The following is a 25,438-nucleotide window of genomic DNA, read 5'->3' on the forward strand; positions in this document are numbered from 1 at the left end:
GTCTGTCTGTCTCTGTCTAGTACTGCTCACACAGCTCACAACTTTATGCAGGTGTGGAGTTGTCACCACGTGGGTGTTAGCAGTATGCCACATGCACACCCATTTTTGAGCACCAGAACATAGAGCCAGTTTGGTGTAGTGGTTAAGTCCGTGGACTCTTATCTGAGAGAACCAGGTTTGATTCCCCACTCTTCCACTTGCAGCTGCTAGAATGGCCTGGGGGCAGCCATAGTTCTCACAGAGGTTGTCCTTGAAAAGGCAGTTTGTGTAAAAGCTCTCTCAACCCCACCCACCTCACAGGGGAAGATGATAAAGGAGATTGTAAACCGCTCTGAGACTGATTCAGAGAAAAGGGCAGGGTATAAAACTGCAGTCTTAATGCCAGTAGCTCACAAAGTAGAATTTTTGCTCACAAGACTCTACAGCTTAGAGGGAGTATTGCGACCCATTGTGAGAACACGACTGCAGATTTATACCCCGCCCTTCTCTCTGAATCAGAGATTCAGAGGGGCTTACAGTCTCCTATATCTTCTCCCCCCACAACAGACACCATGAGGTGGTTGGGGCTGCGAGCTCTCTCATAGCAGCTGCCCTTTCAAGGACAACTCCTGCAGTAGCTATGGCTGACCCAGGGCCATTCCAGCAGGTGCAAGTGGAGGAGTGGTGAATCAAACCCGATTCTCCCAGGTTTGATTCACCAAACTGGCTCTCTGGGAACATAAACTGCTTTTTCCTTATGCAGAAAGGCAACTTTGGATTTCAGTCTGGGCTCTTCTCACACAAGGCACAAAGGCAGTCCCCCTGTGAGCAGAATCCCCCTTTGCCACGCCTTTTAGATTGAAGGGGAGGAAGGAAGCAAACAGTCATGGGCTGCTTAGTTTTGTCAGAAGACTTATGTAGATGTAATACATAGACAGAAGACTATACTAGCTCACTTTTAAAGCTGTGCCACTGGCCAGTTTCTAAAGTTGGAGAGAACATTCAAAGTTAAGAATATTAAAAATAGTCTTGGGAAGATCCCTTGGTATTTAAAGCTGAAACAATGCAATGATTCAAAGGACTTCCATTTTTCTCCCCCTCCCCAGGAATTCTGTCCTTTCTTCCCATCCATCAGTACCAGGGTGTTATTTTTTGTTGAAAAATCCCATCAGGAACTTATTTGCATATTGGGCCACACCCCCAGACGTCACCATTGTTTCACACAGGGCATTTTTGTAGAAAAAGTCCATCAGGCACTTATTTGCATATTAGGCCACACCCTCTGATGGCAAGCCAGCCGGAACTGCTCAAAAGAAGCCCTGATCAGTACTTATGGGGCACTTGTGCATTACAAAGGATAACAGGACATCATGCGCTCAGTGAGGCAAGCTCTCAGATTCACTGAGTGGAATTTTTCCTTTTTCCGAACCCCCCACTGATTTTCAGCAGAGAAATTTTGAAACTGTTGCTCTAATTCCCTGCTCTAGTACCAGGATTTTTTGCTTATCTCCCTAGTCTGCGAGCCAGCTGCAGTAGCTCACCTGGTAATCCGTGCTGCCCTTCTGGTGTGAGATTTGAAATTGGGACTTGGGAAAGAAAAGGGTCATAACTGACTTTTACAAAATTCTTGCACAATGCAGGTTCTGTTTCCTGCTAACAGAAGGGAAATGGAACTGATTTTCTTTAGAAGATTCACCAACTATTTCATTTCTGGTTTTGTTCTAATCTTTGCTAATTATCACTGAAGCAGATGTATCTAAACAAATGGCCCCCTCTTTAAAAAACAAGAGAAAATTTGGAAAGGATTTTAAAAGCATGTTTATGTCTGCACATAAATGTGTAAAAAGGGTGTTATGACAGTTTATACCACAAATTTTACAGTAAGAAAAAAGCACTTTTATGACAATAATTCACAAATTCACAAGGATCACTTTAATATACAAAGCAATTACTAGCATTCTGAAACACAAAAGCAGTTAGTATGTACATAATGTTAATAAAATGCAGTATAACTCAGTACATTTATTTTTTTAAAAAAACATAAAGCACAAAAGGTTAAGTTATAAAATTAAAACAGGGATGTTTCTAGGAAGTAGGGAATTGTCAAACGTATTCTCCAGTCCATATTTCTTTGTTCAGCAATTTAATTTCAATAGAAAAGGTTTTTTTTAAGCTCAATACCCTGTTTTGTGCTGATTGTTTGGGGGTAAAAATCAGAAAAGGGGCGGGAGTGTGAATTTTATAGTTTTTATTAAATAAAAATAACACAGCAACCCTAAAACTCTAGAAACTTCCCATGTTATTCTAAAGAAGTTTCAAACTGTAAATTCCAGACCAGGATTCTTCATTCTTAATGTGAAAACTGATATACAAATGCAATAAGAGAGAACTATACACAGAAAGTATTTTAAGTTGTACAACGCCCCCCCCCTCACCTGCCCTAGTGCTCCCCGAACCAAAAAGTTGATATATGCAGTAGTGTCAGCTTCTAAAACAGAATTGATAGTCTTTATTTAGTTTCTTGCTTTTTTAAAAAACAGGAATCATTCCATCTGTGGAGTTGAGTGGCGCTTGGATAAAATACAATCCATAGAAACCATGTTTCTACCCTCCCCCTTCATGTTTAATCATGTGTATTTTCCACGCTCATTTGCATGCCTTTTCTTCTCCTCCTTTCCACTTTAATTCAATTTCAGATTGTCCCTCATCTCACATATACCTGGCTAGGGTCACTCTACTAGTTCCATTCTTGAAAGCAGAAGTACAAAAAAACCGCTTGCACCGAACTCTGATTTATTTACATGATCAAGGAGTCGAGCAGAAGGTAGAGGCGAAGGCCGCTGCCTCCTGCTGAAAATTAGCAAATATTGACTTGCCTTGGTCTCCTCACAGGTTAAGAAGTTTCCTGTACATAAAAGCACAGCCATTACTGTAGCAATGCAGTGGCTCACAAAAATCTTGCCCATGGTGGCCAAAAAAAAGTTTTTGCAGCACCCATACAGAGGAATAAATTAACTTTATCCCAGCTTAGTTGTCTTCTTAGTACACTGAGGTAAGCCACACATTCCCACACACACCCCTGACACAGATACTCTACAGGTGAAGAGGCATCCCAAGACATGAATGCTCTATCACCGCTGGAACCAGAAAGAAAACGTTTGAGGCATACGCAAACCCTGAGAAAATGAGCGAGAGGCTGCTACCGTGTGCTGTGAGATTCCTTACGGGGATAAACAATGGATCATGATTCACAAGGATGCTCCCGAATCAACTCTAGGAATTCCTGATTCTGGAAATGAGCCCCCCAAATGTATAAAAGTTCACTTCTGGCCAGCAGGGACCAGCACTTGAAGTACCAAAAATTCAGATAATTATCCTAACTTGTGCTAAATATTTTGCCTGTCTGCCCTGGACTATGGCTGGTATACATTTTCAAAAAATACATTCATTCAAAGCTAACAGGGTTACATTCTGATCTATCTCTTCAGCTTTCTGTGAAGCAATGTAATGACCCAAGCTATATTCAGCATTGTAAGTGAAAGTGTCCCTAGGCAGACCGCTAAAATTTCAGCACCATTTATTGATTAACAGTCCCAAAACTGGCTGTGCTTCTCGTCAAGTTTAGAAGGAACTGGGTCAGTAAACGTTTTTAATGCAGCAAATTGAGAAAAATCAAGGAAATCCCATAAGCATTAATATTCATAAACCGTGGGTTTATACTACCCTATTAAAAAGCCCCTTAGATTAAAAATGTTAAAATATTGTATACTTGTCTCATTTGCCATAGAGTAATATTAATAACTGTGCTTTGTTGATAAACTGAAGTAAATGCTGTTATGACACAGTGTCATTATCCACACTGTCATATCCCCATCGGTGAGTTCTTGTTGATTCGGGATTTCTTTCCTGTTCTACATGTGTTCTGCTCCCCCTAGTGCATGATTCCACATGACTTTTCTTTATGTCTGGCATAAAAACATCCACTTTGCATTCGCAAGGAGATATGTCAGACAGAAAGCAATGTAATATCAAATTAAACACTAGAGGGGGCAAAACAGGCATAGAACAGAACACCCTCCCCCAAACAGGGACACAAAACCGAGGGAAATGAAAAAGCAGAAATGCTCTCAATAACCTGACCATCTTTCTCTGTAGATCTGATTTCTTAAATACCCTGTTCTATCCATAGACTGCCAAATAAAGTGAACATAAATGAAATCCAGGCCTTTCTTTTTTGTAGGAGCTCCTTTGCATATTAGGTCACACACCCCTGATGTAGCCAATCCTCCTGCAGCTTACAATAGGCTCTGTAAGAAAAGCCCTGTAAGCTCTTGGAGGATTGGCTACATTAGAGGGGTGTGGCCTAATATGCAAAGGAGTTCCTGCTACAAAAAAGCCCTGCTGAAATCTAATTTCCCTTGTTCTCTTTCAGTGGTTCCCGTAACTAAATCTTCACCCGCACGAAATTTCAATTGGTTATTAGAACAATGGGAGTCTTCCTAACAATGATTCGCAGACATCTAAATCTTTGGTACTGCCCCGTGCAGATCGCACTGCCTCCTTTTAGGGTTATCCTGAGAGAGAACTGGCTGATTCATTAAGAATACTGACATGCGTACATATAAGTAGGTCCACCGCACTGGGAGCTCCTCCGACTGAAACGAAAGCCAAGGCGCACAACGGACAGCCTCACATATCTCTCTGTAATCCAATCTGAATGTGATGGTGGAGAATGTCATATTAAGACAATGTAAAGAGAAACTTCTTAACGCAAAGCGTTAAGACAAAAACTAGGCTAGAACGGTCATCCTGTGCCAGGGGCTTTTGATGGGCAGATGTCTAAACACACGCGCACACAGGAAAAGACATTCAGCCTCGCCAACTGCAGTCTAGAAGTAGCACACAGCAATACACATGGCTGCCTCTGCCAATATATTTAAGCTTAAAAATCCAGGGGTGGAATTTTAGCAAGCGCTCCTTTGCATATCAGGCCATACACCCCTGATGTAGCCAATCCTCCAAGAGTTTACAAAAAAGAGCCTTGTAAGCTCTTGGAGGATTGGCTACATCAGGGGTGTGTGGCCTAATATGCAAAGGAGCTCCTGCTAGATTTCGACCCCTGTTCAAATCACAGCCAGTTTTATGACATTGGGCAACCTCCCCGTTATGATCATTATTTAGTACCAAGTATGGTAATTTCTATTCTGATACAAAGATATTATAGAACTAACCCAGACAGAAGGCTTGCTTGGATAATCAAACAATGCCATTGTCTGCTGCTGAAGACTGGACTAAGCGGCTACAAAAGCACACAACTTTTCAATAAAAGTTTAATCCTACCTTTTATTCACGAGGGGACAAAAAAGGGGAAGGGGAGGGTAAATTAGCTCCCTTAGAATAATCCGAACATTTCCCAAATCTTTTTGCCTTGGTTTATATAGCTGCCAAAGAGACAAAAGCACACAGTGAAGGATTTGGGAATGAGAGGAGTTTTTAAACAAGAGCTGACACAGATTTCATAATTCGGCATAAAAATACAAATTGCAGTGAAATAAAATAAAAATGAGAAACCGAACAATAGTACAAGACAAACAAATAAGCGCCAGAATAATACAGCTTAAACTACGGAGGGTGGGGGGGACCCTAAGTGCAGTCGCACACACACACACACACACACACAAAAGTAAAACTCTTTTTCTCTGACCTCAATATACTATAATACTCAGCATTCCTGACTTAAAAGCTCTCAGAGCTATAGATTATATACTGTGTATATATATTTTATATATGTACATATTTTATACACAAGCCTTTCCAAAGAATTTCTGTTAGGAGAGCACCTTGGGCAATATCTTAACTGCCGGCAGGGTGCCCCCCTTTTTTTTGTAAAACAGAGAAACTGTACTCGAAACCAATTCTGCATACAATGACTGTAATGAAGCTAGCCCTTTCTACGCCTTCTTTTCACTTAAGTCTGGAAACGAACTCTAGGCTTTTTAGCAGGGTTCGTGTTATGCAGAAAAGGGACCTAAAGTATAACAGAAGCCGAGAACACGACCTTGCTTTTAGCTCAATAAATTATACAAAATGAGGTGGCTTTGTTTTGTTCTTTAAAAAATAAAAATTGCCTTCTGCTCCTTTTGGCTATTAGAATTGCAAAGCATATCCAGGTAAACTAGGCAGCTCAATGAGGAAAACATCAATAGCTTTACCCTTTTAAAATTTCCTTTAATGAATGCAAAATGCCCAGTATTAGATTACTGAAAATGGATTGAAATGTTTTCTCTTATTGCTGGTGACAGATTCCGGAATCAAAACCCTGAATTCACCTACAAAGCAATCACATAACATTTAACAATGTCGCAAGCATTATTTGCTTGGGACCTCCTTGATAGACCCCCAACTACGCTTCAGGCCACATTTAGGGTCTAACTCATTCGACTCAAACACAATCATCTTGGTAAATTTCCAAGAATACTACTTTAGAGGAACATTATACTGGTGGCTTTTCTCATCCTAAGTGAAATTAATCTTGCAATTATTGCATCGTTTTATACAATTTAGACACGTTATTTTGAAGCAAAACAGCGGGCTTCAAGTAGAAACTTAAACAAAAAAAGGAAAGAAATTCCCAAACCAAGAATCCCAAACACAGCTTTCAACAGGATTAGCAATACTTTAATCTCTCGTACAAAAACATTATGGGTGCATGATTCTACCAGAAATTCATGGGGAGGGAGGGAAGGAACTGACTGCATAGTATAGGGGAAAGTAGTCAAAAAACTACATAATCTCTGCTTTTAAATCTTTAAATCCAAGAATTTTAAATCTTTCCAAGAATTTAAAGAAGGCTATTTATCCGACAAAAGGTTTCCTTTACTGGCTGCAGTTTTAAAACTTAATTTATAAAATCTATGCTCTGCTGATTGAGGCAACTCAAGAGTAAAAAATATTTTACCGACATGTTGAGATACCTGAGTTTAAAAACAAAAAAATTGGAAGGGAAATAATTTTAACGAGAAATTGGGAACAACCTACGTAAAAATGCTCCTTAATATATGAAAGTTTCTCCATTCATAGTGCTATGAGTTTTGTTATTTCCAGTAATCCACCATACAAGTTTAAAACAAAAACAAAACCCTGACCTGAAACTCCCTCGTCCTGCATAAAACTATGAGGATTAAGAGTTTAAAACTTTCCTCTTAAACCTCATGGAAAACACATGCCCCCTTAAAACAAAATGACTACCCTCTAGCCAAGGGTGGAATTCTAGCAGGAGCCAATTCTCCAGCAGCTTACAAGGTTCTTTTTTTGTAAGCTCTTGGAGGATTGGCTACATCAGAGGTGTGTGGCCTAATATGCAAAGGAGCTCCTGCTAGAATTCCACTCCTGCGTCTAGCAGTGCTGCAGATGGTCAACTCAACAATCAACCATCCCTCATAATGGCTTTATCTATCAGCTAATACTCCACCAAGAGGTAGGGCAGGTTTCTTTAATGTGCAGGCTTGCATACGTGAAGATGAAAATAATAGCAGGGACCATAAATACGTTTCAAGGATAACTATCTTACCTAATGATCCCAGGTAACAGGGCTTTTTCTGTAGCAGGAAGAAGAGCCCTGTAAGTTCTTGGAGGATTGGCTACATCAGCGGGTGTGGCCTGATATGCAAATGATTCCTGATACAGAAAAAGCCCTGCCAGATAAGATATCCTGTGCTGATTCTGGTGGGCCAACTCCTCCTCCCAAGTCAATCAAAGCCCATATCTTTTGTGATAAACAGGGAATTCTGCTTATCAGACCGTTTGCTGTTTTAATTACATGTAAGGATCTCGTCGAGCGGGCAACAGGCTCTTTGAAAAACTAGTAGACAACAGGGAGAAGTCTTTTAAGAGGATCTGAGATGCTCTGGTTTGCGTTTCTTTCTTTACCCACTCTGCATGGTGTGTGAGTTGGTAGTCTATTCATGGTTGCCTCAGACAGTATAGCCGCTAGATACAACACAATAGAAACCACCATGCTTTAATGCCCCTTTCTTCTTCCAGATCGTGTCTCCTCTTCTAGGTCTCAACTGCGCTTTACTGCTTCTCCTCTACTGCTTACTGTGAGTTCGTATCACACCAGGATATCAATGGTACCAGATTGTCGACTGCATTCAGAAGTCTGAATGCATGACATTTCTTTTTTTAAAAAAAATTACAGAGAATTAACGAAGGACCCAAGGTAATCTTTTTCAAGTTATGGAGAAGCTTCTAAAAAAAACCCTCCCCAAAACCCAGATGGAGATTACGAGCGACAAAAAAGCAAGCTAACAAATTCTTCTCTGCGAGTTCATTCCTTCCCTGCGAGAGTGTGTCCTTTGGCATCGTCCCATCGTACAGCAGTTTGAGAGTGGATACTGGAAACCTTGCAGGCATTTGGCAACCACTGTTTCGTTGGAGGAGCATCATACCTTGGCTTGGCTCTGGGGGTGGGGCACGGGATACATCTGGGCGGAGACTGGGGTGGCTGACATTCCGACAAGCTCAGCACTCACTCCTGAAACGCTGGTGACAAACATCACTTTCCCACGACACCATCACAAGAGAACATGGTTTTCACTCCTTGAAGAGAATGGCAGGTAAGGAAGTCTGTTCTTGTTCTTCACACTCGGGACAGGCTGGGGTGAAAATAAACTTGTAGGGAGAACGGGGAAGGGGGGGAGTAGCGGAGGCAGGTGATTTCAACATTCACAGTTTAATGCAAAAGCACAGACGAATTAAATTCTGCAGTTGCTTTCAGGCAGTTTTGCGCGTAGAAAAAAAAAAAGAAATGTTTACAAAATAAACAGTTCGCTTTTTGTCTTTCTGGCTGTCGCCGAACCAGTCTTTGTCCCCACGTTAACAAACCAAAGATGGGAATCTAAAATTAATCCGATTTGTGGCAATAGAGGTCCTTAAGTGCTTTTAGCTCTTCGATCAATGTCTTGTTTTGGTTTTCGAGCACGGCCACTCTGTTTTCTAGACATTTGACGTATTCCTTTTTCTTCCTGCGGCACTCACGCGCTGCCTCTCTGCAAGCAAAAAAGTAGATACTGAAAACAGTACGCATATTATGGTCAGGCTACACTGGACAACCATCATAACAGTTTTAAGGAGAATGCAATGTGACTCTAGGCAAATGAGCTGTATCTTGCCTCAGCGCTCCATTTCTGCTAGGCTAAATGAAATTCTAAAGGCGGCATTCACTCAACTGTGTGGGGGCTTATAGTCATTCACAGCTGAGCAAAAAGACAACAGGAGGCCACTTCAACACAAGGGTGCTGCTGACGCAACTCCAAGGGGTCTCTCTGTCTGGGGCAGTGATGCTCTGTATTCTTGTGCTTGGAGGGGGGCACAGTGGAAGGGCTTCTAGCCCACTAGTGAACCTCTTGATGGCACTTGGGGTTTTTGGCCACTGTGTGACACAGAGTGTTGGACTGGATAGGCCATTGGCCTGATCCAACATGGCTTCTCTTATGTTCTTAGGTCCTTAAACTGGAGATCTGTTGGTGGAGTGTTGCGTTGATACCATGCCGGGGTAAACCTGGTGCTGGCAGAACAGCCAGAGACAAGCTGCACTGAGGGTGCGTTGGGCAGGCCCATAGCCACGGGGGGCCTGGCCCCCCCCCAACCCCCCCCGGACCCTTATGGGCCCTCCGTTCCCCAGCCCCCGCTCTCTCTGTCCCACTTTGGCGGCCCCCACCCCACTCCGCAGGCACCTGCCTCTCCCTCCCTCCCAACTCACCAATGCAGCGAAACAAGGAAGAGCGGGCTTTCAGGGGCTCTTTCAAGACATCCACCCCCGCCAGTCATGTGACCGGCAGGCAAAGCCGCTCCGAGGCCGGCAGTTCGTATGCCAGCTTTACTTGCTGAGCGCGCTGTAAAGCCAGTGTAGGAACCACTGGCCTCGAAGCAGCTTTTCCCGCCGGTCACATGACTGGCAGGGGCGGCCGTCTTGAAAGAGCCGCTGAAGCCCGCTCGTCCTTGTTTTGCGGCGTTGGTGAGTTGGGAGGGAGGGGGAGGCAGGTGCCCGCGGAGTGGGGTGGGGCGGCCTCCATCCAACATTTTTTCCTGTGGGTCTCCCATCTGGAATTTTCTGGCTACGGGTCTGGTGTTGGGAGAGGAGCGGGATTTAGTTTGCATTCGAAACCCTCTGCCCACGTCTTGCCATGGCACATGGATAAAAGAACCCCATTCCAAACTGACCCATTTCCCAGCAGACCACTACATTCTTTTGGTACAAATGAATGCGACGACATCTATGTCTGGAGGCCCAATCCAAGTTAACTCGGAACACTGACCTGTTCTTCATTAGACGGACTTCCCTCTTTCGTGCGGCTTCCTCTGCTGGCTGGGTGGGAAGTGCGGGTGAGGATGCCATAACGACGCCTGGGGCGATGGTGCTGGTGGGCGCTGTGCGGATTTGGTACGTCTGGACATCTCCTGAGGCTGCTAAAGAGGAAAAAGTGTCCCGGGGTGGAGGAGGGGGAGAATATGAGACTTGACAATTCTGGAAGACCACTGAACGAAAGAGCAGTGGAAACAATCCCCATTTTTATACAATTTTTATACAATTTAAACGTTACTTGAAGTGGGATGAGGTCACGGGGGTGCCCACTTTCCTGCCTCCCCCTGCTGCGGTGGCCAATGAATGAAGCTGCACATGCTCTAGCTGCATTTGCACCTGTTTTGTAACACAGAAGCAATTCTCTGGCCTCTCTCTTTGTCCTTCTAGCCTTTCTTGGCCTCTCTGCCAATGCTCCCCCTAGGCTGCAGAGTCTTGTGAGCAAAAATTCTACTTTGTGAGCTACTGGCATTAAAGCTATGAGCGACTGCATCAATTATTGTGCTCTGGGGTCATCCTTCCTGAGCTAAGACAAAAATGTGTAAGCTGGAGGCTAAAAATCTGTGAGCTAGCTCATGCTAACTCAGCTTAGAGGGAACACTGCTCTCCGCTACTACCTCATTTTGCTGCTTTGAATCTTCTTGTACATTCCTGGCCAGACCCTCTCCTGTGTTTAATGGCCTCCTTGATGCTGTTCCCCAAGCGTTACTTGCCCCTCCAATCCCTTTCCAACTCCGCTCTCCCGACCTGTGGCCTTTGCGGCTGTTTCTCCAACCCGTTCAAGCACCGTCTGCTTCCCTTTCATGTTCTCCACCTGCTGCTCTTCAAAGGCACTGCTGCTTTCTTCCCTGGGGTTGGCTGGCCTGTGTGGCTTTTCAATGGCATGTTCAATTTAACTTATATATATTAATTACTGGGACCTTTCCAGAATGCTGCTGAGCCCTCGCTCGGCTGCCTTGATTTACTGAATTTGTTTCTCCCAAGAATAGAAGGACGTCTTCGCCATGATTAGATCGCTCTTGCCAAAGATTATTTTGGCAGGGCCAGAAACTAAATTCTAATGGAAGGACAAAAACAGGGGTGGAATTCTAGCAGGAGCTCCTTTGCATATTAGGCTACACACCCCTGATGTAGCCAATCCTCCAAGAGCTTACAAAAAAGAGCCTTGTAAGCTCTTGAGGGATTGGCTACATCAGGGGTGTGGCCTAATATGCAAAGGAGCTCCTGCTAGAATTCCACCCTGAGACAAAAATAACATTTTTCTTTCTGATGGAAATACAGGCTTATTATGGGGTTGTTACTCTGGACAGCAGTGTTTAGAACTGAAAAGCCAAATCGCTACCTACCCCACCCACACTACTTTATCTCTCGTCATTTCCAAAAGAAGCAGAAGTAACCCTTCCCAAACACATGATGCTTCATCAGACCACCATGCTTCTCAGGGTCGCTCGCTTGATATATTCGGGGAAACTGATTTCAAAAGTTAACACATACATCCCTTAGGTAAGTAGAAAGGGCCGTCAAGTCGCAGCTGACTTATGGCAACCCTGTAGGGCAGGGGTGTCAAACATGAGGTCCGGGGGCCAGATCAGGCCCTTGGAAGGCTCCTATCAGCCCCCCACCGAGCAACTGGCTGTCATCTGCTTCCTTCTCCCTCTCTCTTGCTTCCTTCTGCATCACAGCTTGCTTTGCGAGGCTTGCTCAATCACACAGGAGTTACAGAGTAATGCTCCTCCCTTGGGGAGAAAGTGGGGGAAGGAGAGTTAGCTTCGCCAGGCTCTCTCAGTTGCACAGCAGAGCTACTGAACCAAGCCTCTTCTCCTTCTGTTGGCTAAGGCTCAACAACCCAGTGAGGCGGATTAGGCTGAGTCTGTGTGCTTGTCTACGTCCTTTATAAAGTTTATATCTCCCTTACCTGGCATTACATTTTATGACACACATGGCCTGGCCTGACAAGGTCACGTTTATGTCAGATTCAGCCCTCCTAACAAATGAGTTTGACACCCCTGCTAGGGATTTCAAAACGAGACACAGTACTGCAGCTCTACCACTCTGCGCCACGGGGCTCCTTCACCTAGTGTTACTCTTGTCCAAACTGCTTCCAAAGGTTCTTACCCTGAACGACGACTTGGTTGCTGGGGACAAGGATCTGCTGCCCGTCGGTGGTCTGTGCGTACTGTAAAATGGTGGTGCCAGGCTGGGTGGCGGCGGCGTTGGGGATGGTCAGCGTCTGCAAGCCCTGCACTCCGTCCGTGCCGTTGTTAGCTAACTGTATTGCACCTCCCTGGGTGATAGCAACTGAAAGGGGGCAGATTTGAGTGGGCGGTTAGGTTATTGAGTCCCTCGGCGCCACGCACACAAAACGATTTGCAAAGCATAGTCCTCCTCCCTTCCCCACTCAAGAGAAAAACCACCACCACTTATAACTAAACCTGCTTGAAGTTCCTTTGGTGCGGTATTTTGTATAGTATGTAATGACACTATGGTTCCTGGCAGGGGCGGAATTCTAGCAGGAGCTGCTTTGCATATTAGGCCATACCCCCTGCTGTAGCCAATCCTCCAAGAGCTTACAAGGCTCTTTTTTGTAAGCTCTTAGGGGATTGGCTACATCAGGGGGTGGGGCCTAATATGCAAAGCAGCTCCTGCTAGAATTCCACCCCTGGTTCCTGGTTCGTTTCGTCCACTGAATGCATGATGGCCTTGCCCCGACTCTGCAGTCCCAGCTGGGGAGGCTTCGCACCAGGTTCCCTGTACTAGACCAATTGTGAGCTGCTTGGCAAGGGCTTGCTATGGGGACTTCCCCAAAAGCTCCAGGTATCCCCACACAGCATTTGCTGGAAAGCCTGCCTCTCTCTGCAGCCCCTGCTGCAGGAGAGCTGAGCTGCAAAGACTGGGGAAGGAGACAGCACCGAACGGCATAAGGTTATTACAGCACCTTGGTTGACACATGAATCGCTATGTAGGTCAGCGGAAAGAACGCTCTCATCATCTCTCTGCCAGCGCCACGTCTGGGCTAACCTGCAGCACTGCTGTGGTTATGGCTTTTTTTGTTTTAAAAAAAGCCTCAGTGAACTGGTCATTTCTTTCTGCAAGCATAAAAGCCGCCCTCTTTTTAAAAGGCAAAAGACAGCTGGGTTTTCCACTGCCCCCTCCCTGCCCCCCCCCCCCCCAACTATGCTGCAAAGGCAGCCAAGAAGATTTGGCTTTGGTTCAGAGAACATCAGCTCCCATAAATACATGCAAACAACATTTTGTTTATTAATAAGGCACTTCTGAAGAAAAACACTTTTAGCCCTGTTCAGTATGTAGGAAACTTTGTGTGCATTTATCTTGCATACTGTGGTATTTTGCTTTTTTTTTTTTTTTGAACAGTTCAAGAATAGGGAGACTTGATTTTTGAATATGGATCGATACTGAGGTTACATATTTACAGCCTGGCTAAGTGAAAGAAATATATTTTATTATCAACAGAAAACGAGCTGCAAATCATCAGTGATGTAATTAATCAAAGCTCACCAAAAGCAGCAATCTACTTGGTGACATGGCTGTCTAGCACACGCTCCGGTCAGCTGAGTGTGCAGAATGAATAATTTTCCTTTCCTCCCTCACAGACCAGCATACGTGTTCAATGTCCTTACTATTTAGGATGTTTCCTCCGACACAACTTGATTATTCTTGTATGTTTGTCTTGTTTCTCTTTGTTCTTCGCACACCATTTTCCCACTTCACAGTTTCTTTTCACATTTTGTTACAGTCAGGGCTTTTTTTTGTAGCAGGAGCTCCTTTGCATATTAGGCCACACACCCCTGATGTAGCCAATCCTCCAAGAGCTTACAGCAGACCCCATAAGAAGAAGATGATATTGGATTTATATTCTGCCCTATACTCTGAATCTTAGTCTCAGAGTGGTCACAATCTCCTTTACATTCCCCCCCTCCACAACAGACACCCTGTGAGGTGGGTGGAGCTGAGAGAGCTCTCCCAGAAGCTGCCCTTTCAGGGACACCTCCTATGAGAGCTATGGCTAACCCAAGGCCATTCCAGCAGCTGCAAGTGGGGGAGTGGGGAAATGAAACCCAGTTCTCCCAGATAAGAGCCCGCACACTTAACCACTACACCAAGCTGGCTCTCTGTAGAGCCCTGTAAGCTCTTGGAGGATTGGCTACATCAGGGGGTGTGGCCTACTATGCAAAGGAGTTCCTGGTTATAGTCTACCCCTCCTTCATGAAACTCCTGAGTCCACTACATCCCCATTCAGACTGCAGCAGGTACACCGTTCACACATGGCCCCTTCATTCAATGCTTCCAGCACGGACTCCTCTGTTCTGCCACATATGCACCAATCCATTCATGCAGACAATACCTGCATTGCCATATTGATGGTGGATATCAGCAACACCAGTCCCTAAAAGAAAATCAGGACCACACTGGGGAGGAAGCAGATGATAGTTCACAAGCACTACGCCCTCAAGCCTCCCGCCCAGCCTTGAAAAATCTGCCATGTTAGGATGAACTGCTCAACCACGCATCTCCAGGAACGACTGCAACTACGCTTGGCCTGTGGGAGGCGGCTAGTTCCAGAGCAAGGATCACAGAGCCAGCATCAGTGGCAGGGGAACTGGAATGTGATACTTGCTAGCTACTCTCAGAATCTTATGTCTGCCAGCCCATCAGTCAGAGGGCAAAAAGGGCTCTTGATGCTGGACAAAGCTGGCCACCTCTGCCCACAGACAGGTCAAAAGATGCTGGGACTCACAGGCCCTGGCTTTCCCCTTCTGGCGCTGCTCACCACCCTGCTGGTCTCCCCTGGGTTTCATCAGGGCAAGCACAGCAGGGCTGGGTGTGGCCTTTGGCACCTGCGAAATAAGCTGCAACCAAGGTTGGTATCCATTCCTTTCCAGCTTATAAGATTGGCCTAATACTGTGCTTCTGGGCTTGTTTCCGCACATTTTCTTCTCTCCCCTATTCAGCGTGTCTAACGGCACATTTTAAATTTCATAATGTGGATCTGAACACTCTGTTTTGGGTTTATTAATCCCACACTTTTCCTTTGCTGTGCCTAGTTCGTTTTGGGTGCTTTGGATTGAATGTGCTTTTTCTCTCCAATCACATAATAATAGTAATAATAGTAATTATAATGGTAATAATAATGATAACACTGCCGTACTGTATTGCCCGCTGCTCGTCTGGTAAATTGGAGTTGGCACTGTCACGGTAGCAATGGCAGGTGCTGCTGCTTCCTCTTCCGATTTTTCTTCTTCAATCCGTGGCACTCCTGGGGCATCCGAGGACAAGTCATTCAAGATTTTTCTAAAAGAGAAAGAGTACTGAGAAATCTTACCCATTCTAGTAGCTGCAGGAATGCTTGGGATCAGGGCTTTTTTTTGTAGTAGGATCTCCTCTGCTATTAGGCCACACCTCCCTAATGTAGCCAATCCTCCTGGAGCTTTCAGGGCTCTTTGTACAGGGCCTACTGTAAGCTCCAGGAGGACTGGCTACATCAGGGGTGTGTGGCCCGATACGCAAAGGAGCTCCTGCTACAAAAAAAGCCCCGCTTAGGTTGCATCAGTCATAGGAACGTGAGCCTTTCTCAATCAGATTACTTATCCGTTCAGTTCAGGGTACGGTTTGCAGGCTTGGCTCCAGACTAAACCAGCCATTGCCACCGATTCCCCCTGCACACTGCAGGATCCCCCCTCCCCCGAGGTCAGGGTCCCTTATTACTCTAGAAGCAGGTCGGGGGTTATAATAGGAAGGGGAGGCAGGCAAGTCCCATTCTTCTGATGGAAAATTAAGACCGGTTTCCCACTAGCCTTATGCTTCTCTGACGCTCCTCTTCTCAGCGGGGCTTCAGTTGGATTTCACACTATCTGTCCCGGGGGTGCAACTAGCTTTGCCTTTTTTGTGTGGAAACAGAAACTGGCTTTTAGAGGATCTTGTTTGCTGTGCGAAAGAGGCGGGCAGATAGTGTGAAATCCAACCGAAGCTTCGCAGAGGAGACTAGTGGGAAATCGGCTCCCAGTCTGGATCCAACCCAGATGCCACTAAGAAGTTTCCCAGCAAGGAATGAAGGCAGCGGCTCATCCTTACTGTACAAGCAACTGGTATTTAGGGACATTCTGCCTCTGAACCCAGATGCTCCATTTAGGAACCATGGCTGATAGCTACTATTAGATCCATCCGTCAGGATTTTGTTTCATCCCATCAGCAAAATAAATAGGGTACGAAGAAGCAACGTCTGTCCTAAGTCTACTGCCAAACAAGTTAATTTTGTGAGCCAATGTCCACGTCTTAGGAAAGAAGTCAACACCCTCTTTGGCCAATTCTCCACAACATGCATAATATAATGTTTTTGAGAGACAAAGAAGAGACAAAACTGTGTGCTTTCACAGAAGAGAAAGTGATGGACATGAAAGAGAATGGCCATGGGGAGGGGAAGGCAGCTAACGAAAGGAACAGAAGTGACGAGTCTGTCTTTCATACAGCCCTGAAAAAAGTCACTGTCTTAACTGCCTAAAAAGGCAATTGTTAGGCACTGGAGATACAGGCCAGGTGGGTTTCTAGGCAAAGCCCACTCACAAAGGAGCCCAGAATGACGGTGAGCAGGAGAGGTGGGGCAGATACTAAAACTGCTTTACATAACCACAGGGCCTTTTTTTTTGAGCAGGAATGCACAGGAATGCAGTTCCAGCTGGCTTGGCACCAGGGGGTGTGGCCTAATACGCAAATGAGTTCCCGCTGGGCTTTTTCTACAAAAGAAGCCCTGAATAACCATGCCCTGCCAGTGTGCCTATTTAAAATGACTGAAAGCTGCCACCTAATACCATAAAAAGAATTACTTCCATGAAACAGAATGACGTGGCTTACAGCCAAGCTCTGCGTGGTACAGGACTGATTCTCTTGATTTCCCCCCTTTAATGATAAAAAGCAGCTGGAAGGGGATGGGGAAGGGATGAGGCACTCTGTTGAGTGGAGGATGGGTTTTCCCTCTTATACTGTTAACCAGGGGTGGAATTCTAGCAGGAGCTCTTTTGCATATTAGGCCACACACCCCTGATGTAGCCAATCCTCCAAGAGCTTACAAAAAAGAGCCTTGGAGGACTGGCTACATCGGGTGTGTGTGTGTGGCCTAATATGCAAAGGAGCTCCTGCTAGAATTCCACCCCTGCTGTTAACCAACAGAAATGTCTCCCTGGGCTCTGTTAGCTACAGAAGGAAGGGAAAAAAAGAGACCGGTACTCATATTGGTAAGGACAAAGAAATGTTACAAAAGAGGGACCCATTACCTCACACACCCCCAGCACTGTGGCCCCATAAAAAATGCCCCCCTCAACCAAAGCCTGCTTTTTAACATTAACTAAAATGTTGGGAGATGTGATCGTGGATCTCCCACACGCCGATTCGTTCAACCGTAGGAGCCGCTGAAAAAAATTTCAATGGAAAATAATCAGCAGAAACAAAATAAATTTTTAAAAAGATGTTTGTCCATCTGTAGATGAAGGACTTTTCAAGATCTGCAATGCAGCATCTCCGAGCATCGAAGTTATGCAGCAAAGGCAACAGAGGCTTGTCCCAGCTCTGAAGCTTGGGATGGTATTTCCACCTCTGCTGTGGATGAGACCAGGTGATGACAGAAACCATTGAGGCACAGGCCTTAAAAACCAGGAGTGCCTTACAGTGCCAGCCTAAGCAGTGTTACATGTAAACAGTGTTACAGCTTCAAAAGGGGACTGGATGAACATATGAAGCAGAGGTCCATCAGTGGCTATTAGCCACAAAATATTGATGGAACTGTCAGGGGCAGTGATGCTCTATATTCTTGGTGCTGGCGGGGGGGCAACAGTGGGAGGCCTTCTAGTGTCCTGGCCCCACGGATGGACCTCCTGATGACACCTGGGTTTTTGGCCACTGTGTGACACAGAGTGTTGGACTGCATGGTCCATTGGCCTGATCCAACATGGCTTCTCTTATGTTCTTTTTAAGTCTGCTGAAGTTAGGAGGATGTAATTTGGCTTAGGGTGGCATGATTAATGTGGCTGACTACTGCCAAGAACAAAAAGTTTCTTACCTGTAGGAGGGTCGCCTGGAAAGGATTTCTCTGCGTTTCTGGGAATCTGTGACGCTGTCTACAGACTCTTGTGAATCTTCGCTCTCTGCAATAGTGGAGATCTAGATACAAGAGAACAGTAAGGTTACCTTTTTGGAATGTATTTGACAAGAGGCAAAACAGAGTCCAAGCGAGGGTGTCCTTTAAAGACAATACCTTGAAAATAACCTACAAGTTGAGGAAGGGTAAAAAAAAAAAGTCTACTATTTTTCGACATTTTGAATCATGGAAGAATTGGGCGCAACAACTTGGGAATAAGGAATTCCATCTAGTAGAGAGGGCTTCTCTTTTTGTTTTTCTCTTATACACACCCATGTTCTCTTAAAAGCTAGGTAAACAAGAGTGGCAGATGGCAGACAGGGATCCTGTATGAAGAGCAGTGTTCCCTCTAAGCTGAGTTAGCGTGAGCTAGCTCACAGATTTTTAGTCTCCAGCTCACACATCCTTGTCTTGGCTCAGGAAGGATAACCCCAGAGCACATTAATTTATGCATTTATGCTCACAGCTTTAATGCCAGAAGCTCACAAAGTAGAACTTTTGCTCACAAGACCCTGCAGCTTAGAGGGAACATTGATGAAGAGGTAAGTAGTCTATGCTTTGGATCCAAAGCAGTGCAAGGAAGGCCATTTCCCCACCTCCTCTTTCTCACTCCCTTTTGGTTCCTCCCCCATAGGTTGGAGGTTTGAAAGAAACAGTGAACCAAGGGGAAAGAAGGTCAATAAAAACCTCCCTTCCTCTATGGACAGAAAAGTCCTTCCTTTGGAAGAGCTGCTGCTACGCTGACAGAATGGCACCTTAGAATCCGAGGCAATGGATGCTGTCTTATACTGAGCAGACCCTTGGTCCATCAAGGTCAGTATTGTCTGCTCAGACTAGCAGTGGCTTTCCCATCACCTATTTTTAGGCAATCCTTTTATAAGGAGATGCTGGGGATTGAACCTGGGACCTTCTGCATGCCAAGCAGACGCCCTACCACTCAGCCACAGCCCCTCTCAATTCTTAATGACCTAACCTGATTATGAAAATATAATGTAAAATTAAATGTGTAGCAAAATTCAAAAACACGTATCATTTTAAAGGTTTTTTGGGGTGGGGTGGGGGTTGATTTCTGAAGACATTAGCAAAACTGCCAGTTGCCTTCACGCAGACAACCTGTGGGACACGCACAGCTTGAGATCTGCAGGTATACGTAATATCGCAACATTCCTTCTGCATTCCTGCCTCTAATCTCTTCCTTTGGAATTCCAGCCATTTTCGTTATCAGCCTCTTATCTAGTTTCACTGGAGCCAGGAATTCGTTTTACACAGTTTCCACTCTAGTGGGTTTCTCTCACCAGGCATGGTAGACTTGTAGCCTAGGTGCAGTTACTGTAGGCAAAGGCAACAGAAATGACAGGGCTCATAAAGCTTAGGGTGAGAAAAATGGCCAATATCAAAAACATTCTCATTCTGGGGACCTGTGCCCAATGAAACTGCATAAACACGTTATGCAGTCTGTTTATTATTTGTCAGTTCCTCCATTCCCAGTGACAGAAAAATGAATGGCGCCATTTATGTTACATTAATGAGTACTATCAAAATGTTCCTGGTTTTGGTGTTAAACAACATATGGACTGGGAAGGAAGTTGGAACCTGCTCAGAACATCCAGATTTTTTTTTTTAAATGAACTACTGAGGCCTTTTATTCCAAATTAAGAATAAGGCCCATTGTGAGAATAAATACAACACCCTCAAGAAAGGTAGCCTTGGGCACTCAGGGTCAATTTGCTGTGGCGTTATAACATGACGACAATCTTGCAGACACTGAAGCTCAGCATTCCTTCTGTCTGTAGTGCACTGTTGTCGCCTTTTCCTGTCATATTCCACCTTGTGGCATTTAGCATCAGTGTGAGCTTGAACAGTGATCTGGCTTTTTTGGACTGGCATGGTTGTGTTATGGTATACCATAAAGTATGCACCTCAAGGTGGCCGTTTTCTGTAGGGGAACTGATCTAACTTCAGCTTTGCAACTCCTCCCCCCTCCATGCAGCCTCTACCTAGAAAAAGTACAGTCTTTCTCCACAGTGTAGACCAAAGCAGCCATTTCCTCCAGGGTAAGTGTTCCCTGCCATCTGGAGAGCAGCTGTAGTTTTGAGTAATCCCCAGTCCTCACCTGGAGACTGGCAACAATGGTTCCCCCGGAGGAAATGGCTGGTTTGGAAGGTGGAGTCTATGGCATTGTACCTGTCTGAGGCCCCACCCTTCTTCAAACCCCAATCTCTCCAGGTTCCACCTCACAAATCTCCAAGAATTTCCCAACCTGGAGTTGGCAACCCTATCTCCTTCCCAGCTAAACATCAACCTACCTTTATCTGCCCTAGGAAAAGGACAGTGTTTCTCCGCAGTGATGACCAAAGCAGCTTACAACATTCTCATCTCCCCCTTTTGATCTGCACACCAACCCTGTGAGGTAGGTTAGGCTGAAAGTCTGTGACAGGTCCCAAATCACCCAGTCGGCTTCCACAGTAAGAACCTGGGTCTGGCAGACCCTGCTCTAAAGTGTTAATTGCTATACCACACTGCCTGCCATGGGGCAGGGGCTGCTGCTGAACAGGAGCAAGCAACCAGGCCTAGTTAAGTCATGGTCAGTTGGCATCAAGTCATCCAGAGGGTGCTGCCAGGCCTAGGGTAGCCAACCTCCAGGTGACCTCCTGGTTGACAACTGAACTCCAGACAACCGATTTCTCTCCCCCTGGGGAAGTTGGTGCTTTGGAAGGTGGACTCGATGGCATCATATTCAGCGAAGGCCTCTCCTCTCCCCAAACTCTGGCTTCCTTAGATTCCACCACAAAATCTCCAGGAATTTCTCAACCTGGAGCTGGCAACCCTAGTCAGGACTGGCCCCAATGAGTTCTCTCTCAAAATAGGCCTGGAAAGGGCTTCCTCCCCCTGCCTTTTACTGACAGAACCAAACTTGGAATACTTTGATTGCTTAACAACAGCCACTGAGAGAAAATGGAGGACCTGTCAGGACAGGCCAACAGGATGGTAAGGCAGCTTCTCCAGTAGTCCAGTCCTTGTCTGTCCTGGGGCTGGAGGGTGGGGTTGCCTTTCATGGAGACTGAGTGACACATGGCTCAGCCAGTGAGAGAGTACGTAAGTCATCAGCAAGACAGCTTGTGTTTTATATATATATGACTAGAGGTGAGCAAAATGTGTGGTAGTCCTGGGGCTACGCATTCCTATTTTAAATTGGCTTATTGACTCCACCCCCAAATACACATGCAAATGCCCTTTCTCTCTCACACAAGATCTCTGGCATGTTGACAGTGTGTACACACACGCACAAACTCACCCATGCACCAATTACTTCTGTCACATAAAACCATATCCCATTTTAGCAGGAACTTAATAAAAATGACTCCTTTCTTTGCTCCCATACCCACACTTTCCTTCTTTTTTAAAAAATTAATTTGTGTATGTGTGTGTAAATGCGTGTATGTATGCCTGGAAGTCATGGCTGACTTCTAGTGACCTCCACTGGACACCTGGACATTCAGAGAGGTGGCTTCTATTTCCTGCCTCTGCACCCCAGCCCTGGTATTCCTTGCAGGTCTCCCATCCAAGTACTTGCCGGGATAAGCCCTGCTTAGCTTCAAAAATCTGATGAGATGGGACTTGTCTGGGGTATCCAGGTCAGGCTCCCATACCTACATGTTCAAAAGTTACTTTAACAAGGCTAACCCAGTAGCTTTTCAGCTGCTTTCCTCAAGCAACCTGTTACCCCAGTCCTCCTCTTCATTTGTGGCCGAAACAAAACCATGTCAATTTCCTTGCCAGCTCCCTCAGAAACCCACCTTTGGTTGATGTAACCCCATGGTGACAGAGAGGCAGGAGGGACCCAAATTATTAGGACCCGTTTTCGAGGGTGGGTGAAAACAGGCGCCGTTTGGAGCCCCAAGCCTCTAGCTCTGGAGTCACTTTTCCATCTTAATGTAGCATGGGCTTCCTATTAACCTACAAAGTCAAGACTACTTAACAAGCTTTATCGCTTCTTCATGTGGCTAAGGACCTGTCCTCCGATGGAAGTCCCACATGCAAATGTACGGCTGGCGTTTTGACTCATCGTGGAAGGAGCAGTTTTGTGAAATTCTTTTACAGGTACCTGGACTGTCTGGACTTGTGGAGATTGAATAACAGACGGCTGGGCAGCCTGAATAACGCCATGGACTTGAACTGTTTGCCCATTGGGCAACTGTACTAAGGTCACCGTGGGAGCCGAAGATGTTGCATGAGCGGCTGGCATAGACACCTAGGGGACAGGGAGAGAGAGAAGGATTCAGTCTCAAGAAAATCATTATCTTACTACCAGAATGATGGCCAGGAGGAGACCGGAGGATATGACCGATGGCCCATTAACTCTGTGGCCGCATTCAGAAATCACAATAAGCCTGTTTATATGCGATGCGTATGGACACAGCTTATCTTGTGCCTGCATGCTATCTACCCTTTCATTTTCCCCCTTGTGTGCAAAATGTGACCAAAACATTTCTCGGTGTGGGAAGCCTTCAGTCAAATTCCATCCAGAGCTGGCATATGGGAGTAGGTGGGGTAGGCAGCTGTCTAGGGCGCCACCTCACCTGAAGGCACCATTGGGTACCCCCTTTCTCCCCTGATGAGCTGGGCCCGGGGCTTGCGTACTGTGCTCCTTGCGAGGAGCGCAGTATGCAAGCGTCGTAGGTCTCCTCGCCCCCGATTAGGCTTCCTGCAATGCAAGAGGCCTGAGCGGGGGCGGGGCTTGCGTACTGCACTCCTCATCCCCTGGCCTGCTTGATGATGTCACTTTTGGTGACATCATCATGCCGCGGGCGATTTCCTGTTGCAAAGGAGGGGGGCACGGTGCAGGGGGCTGCATTGAGTGGCAGAACCCCTAGCGCCAGCCCTGATTCCATCTTGCTGGGACAGTCAAAGGAAGGCATTGGAACAAATTCAAATTTGTTTCCTCTTCACAAATGGGAATTCTAAAGCCAATCGGCTAGAATCTTGGTCTGTGGGAAGAAAACAAAATTTTGTTTGTTCAAATCTGCACATTGTCGCAAAGAGGAGTTTGGCTGAATGTTTCCCAAGAAGCTTTTCCGTTGTCCTCTGTGCAAGGATGGGGGGAGGCAGAGGGAGGGACAGGGCAAGCCAGCACAAGAGGAAAGTGTGTTTGGGTGCTGATCTGGCATACTGGCCAATCCACTGTCATTCTAGCCAATCACCATTCCCTTGTGTAAGGCTTTGGGGTGGGGGAAAGGAAAGAACAAAGATGATCTGCAAGGTAATTGTTGCCATTTAAGAGTTTTTGTCAGTCCATGGGGAAGTACTTCTAATTTTCAAAGACAGAAACACCCCCACCTCTTTTTGTATTTATCATGTGTGCATACGCATCTGCACCTGGAAGTCATGTTGACGTCTGGTGACTAACCCCTTCTGGAGGCCTTGAGGATATTCAGGGAGGTGGCTGAATAAGTCTGCCCCTGCCTCCCGACTGGGTATTTCAAGGACAGTCTCCCATCCAAGTACTAACCAGTTTGACCCTGCTTAGATTCTGAAAAACCTACTGCTTTTGAAGGGGAGTGGAAACTAAGAACATGATTAGTAGCTTCCCAAAAATTACTTCATAATACTTTTGATTAAAGAACACATTTCCTTCTGGGGGATGAAATAAACCTGTATTAGTTTATTACAATGCTGATGGAGAGAGAGCAAGATAAGACAGCTTGATATTTGCCGCTGATGGATGTACTAGAGAGTTGGGATCTCTCCAGCAGTTGGGTAAAAGAACCAGTTTGGGATGGGATTTGCCTAGTCTCTGCTCTCACATTCTCTTGTACTTTACCTTCACCAGGAGACAGCTTGCTTTGTAAACCTTTTCCCACTTTGAAGATAACGCAAAACAGCAAATCGGTCCAAGCTAATTGATACCTGGGCTAACGTTGCAATTTGTGGCTGTGCCTGTACTGTCATCTGTTGGTTTTCTGCCTCTGTAACGGCTGCATCTCCGCTCTGCTGAGTCTCTGCCCCAGATTCCATGGTCATTTAGTTATCTAGATAGAATGATAATGATTTCTGTTGTTAGGACAGGTGTATTTGTTTTAATTACAGCTCTTTTCATTCTACTCCAATGACAGCATTTGCATGGAATGCCTCATTAGTTAGTTCCCAATAATTTAATTTTACACTACAATGTTCCATTTACATGTCTATTGATTTTGGCATAAAGTGATAACTGCTGTAGCTGTTGGGGGGGAAAACACTTCAGGATAGCCATTAGAGGTACAAACCAGTCAAGGAGTTTGACACCAAGAAGCACAACTATATATGCTCACTCGGAAGCAAGTCCAACCAAATCAATGAGCTTTATTCTGCACTATGTGCGTTTAAGGTTCCTTCCCCCAGAAACAATTTTCTTTAAAAAAAAAAATCTGTACAAGGGACATTGGAGCAATATGACCAGGCCCGGTGCTGAGGTTTCCAGTGCCCCAGGCTGAAATATGTCCCCCGCCCTCTCCTTTTTTCTTTTTCATAAACTTGTGTGCGCGAGAGCGCGTGTGGCCCGACGTCATGATGCTGTCATCAGGCCGTGCGTGGCGCATGCGGGCCCCCTATTCTCGGCCCTCACCTGCTTTGAAGCAGGAGAGAACAGGGTACCCCCCTACCATGCCAAGGCTTGCAAAGCCTCGGCAAGAGCAGGAAGATAGCATGCTTGCTCCCCACCCCCCCATCTTGCTGAGGCTTTCAACCCCCCCCCCGCTGATCCTTACCCCCCCCCCCCGGTCACGGCGCTACAAGCCAGGCTGCACGCCCCCACTGCTGTGGCCACCGCCAAGGCTGGTCCTTACCAGCTTCAATGTGGCTGCACACAGCTTCTAAGCCTTTGAAAGGCCCGCGGGAGGAGAGTTTGCTCCCCCTCCTTCCTGGAACCGGAAGTGAGGGGGAGCGAATTCTCCTCCTGCGGGCCCTTCAAA

The 25,438-nt window shown here is 45.8% G+C and overlaps 1 protein-coding gene across 3 annotated transcripts in view; it reads right to left on the reverse strand.

Annotated features, from left to right (window-relative positions):
* Positions 1 to 8,697: 8,697 nt before the first annotated feature.
* CREB1 (cAMP responsive element binding protein 1) overlaps positions 8,698 to 25,438 on the reverse strand; it is a 50,201-nt gene continuing 33,460 nt past the window's right edge. For 2 of the 3 annotated variants that reach the window (XM_060257217.1, XM_060257218.1), the window contains 7 exons: positions 24,396 to 24,517; positions 22,594 to 22,740; positions 18,411 to 18,511; positions 15,510 to 15,652; positions 12,458 to 12,640; positions 10,299 to 10,449; positions 8,698 to 9,029 (listed from right to left, as the gene is read on the reverse strand). In XM_060257217.1, the coding sequence (XP_060113200.1) occupies positions 8,885 to 9,029; positions 10,299 to 10,449; positions 12,458 to 12,640; positions 15,510 to 15,652; positions 18,411 to 18,511; positions 22,594 to 22,740; positions 24,396 to 24,509 (984 nt within the window). In that variant the 5' untranslated portion in view covers positions 24,510 to 24,517 and the 3' untranslated portion in view covers positions 8,698 to 8,884. Of the gene's footprint in view, positions 9,030 to 10,294; positions 10,450 to 12,457; positions 12,641 to 15,509; positions 15,653 to 18,410; positions 18,512 to 22,593; positions 22,741 to 24,395; positions 24,518 to 25,438 lie in introns of all 3 variants that reach the window. The other variant, XM_060257216.1, reaches the window with a different exon arrangement.

The sequence above is a fragment of the Heteronotia binoei genome, chromosome 16 (assembly GCF_032191835.1).
Source record: "Heteronotia binoei isolate CCM8104 ecotype False Entrance Well chromosome 16, APGP_CSIRO_Hbin_v1, whole genome shotgun sequence".
Taxonomy (NCBI): Eukaryota; Metazoa; Chordata; class Lepidosauria; order Squamata; family Gekkonidae; genus Heteronotia; species Heteronotia binoei.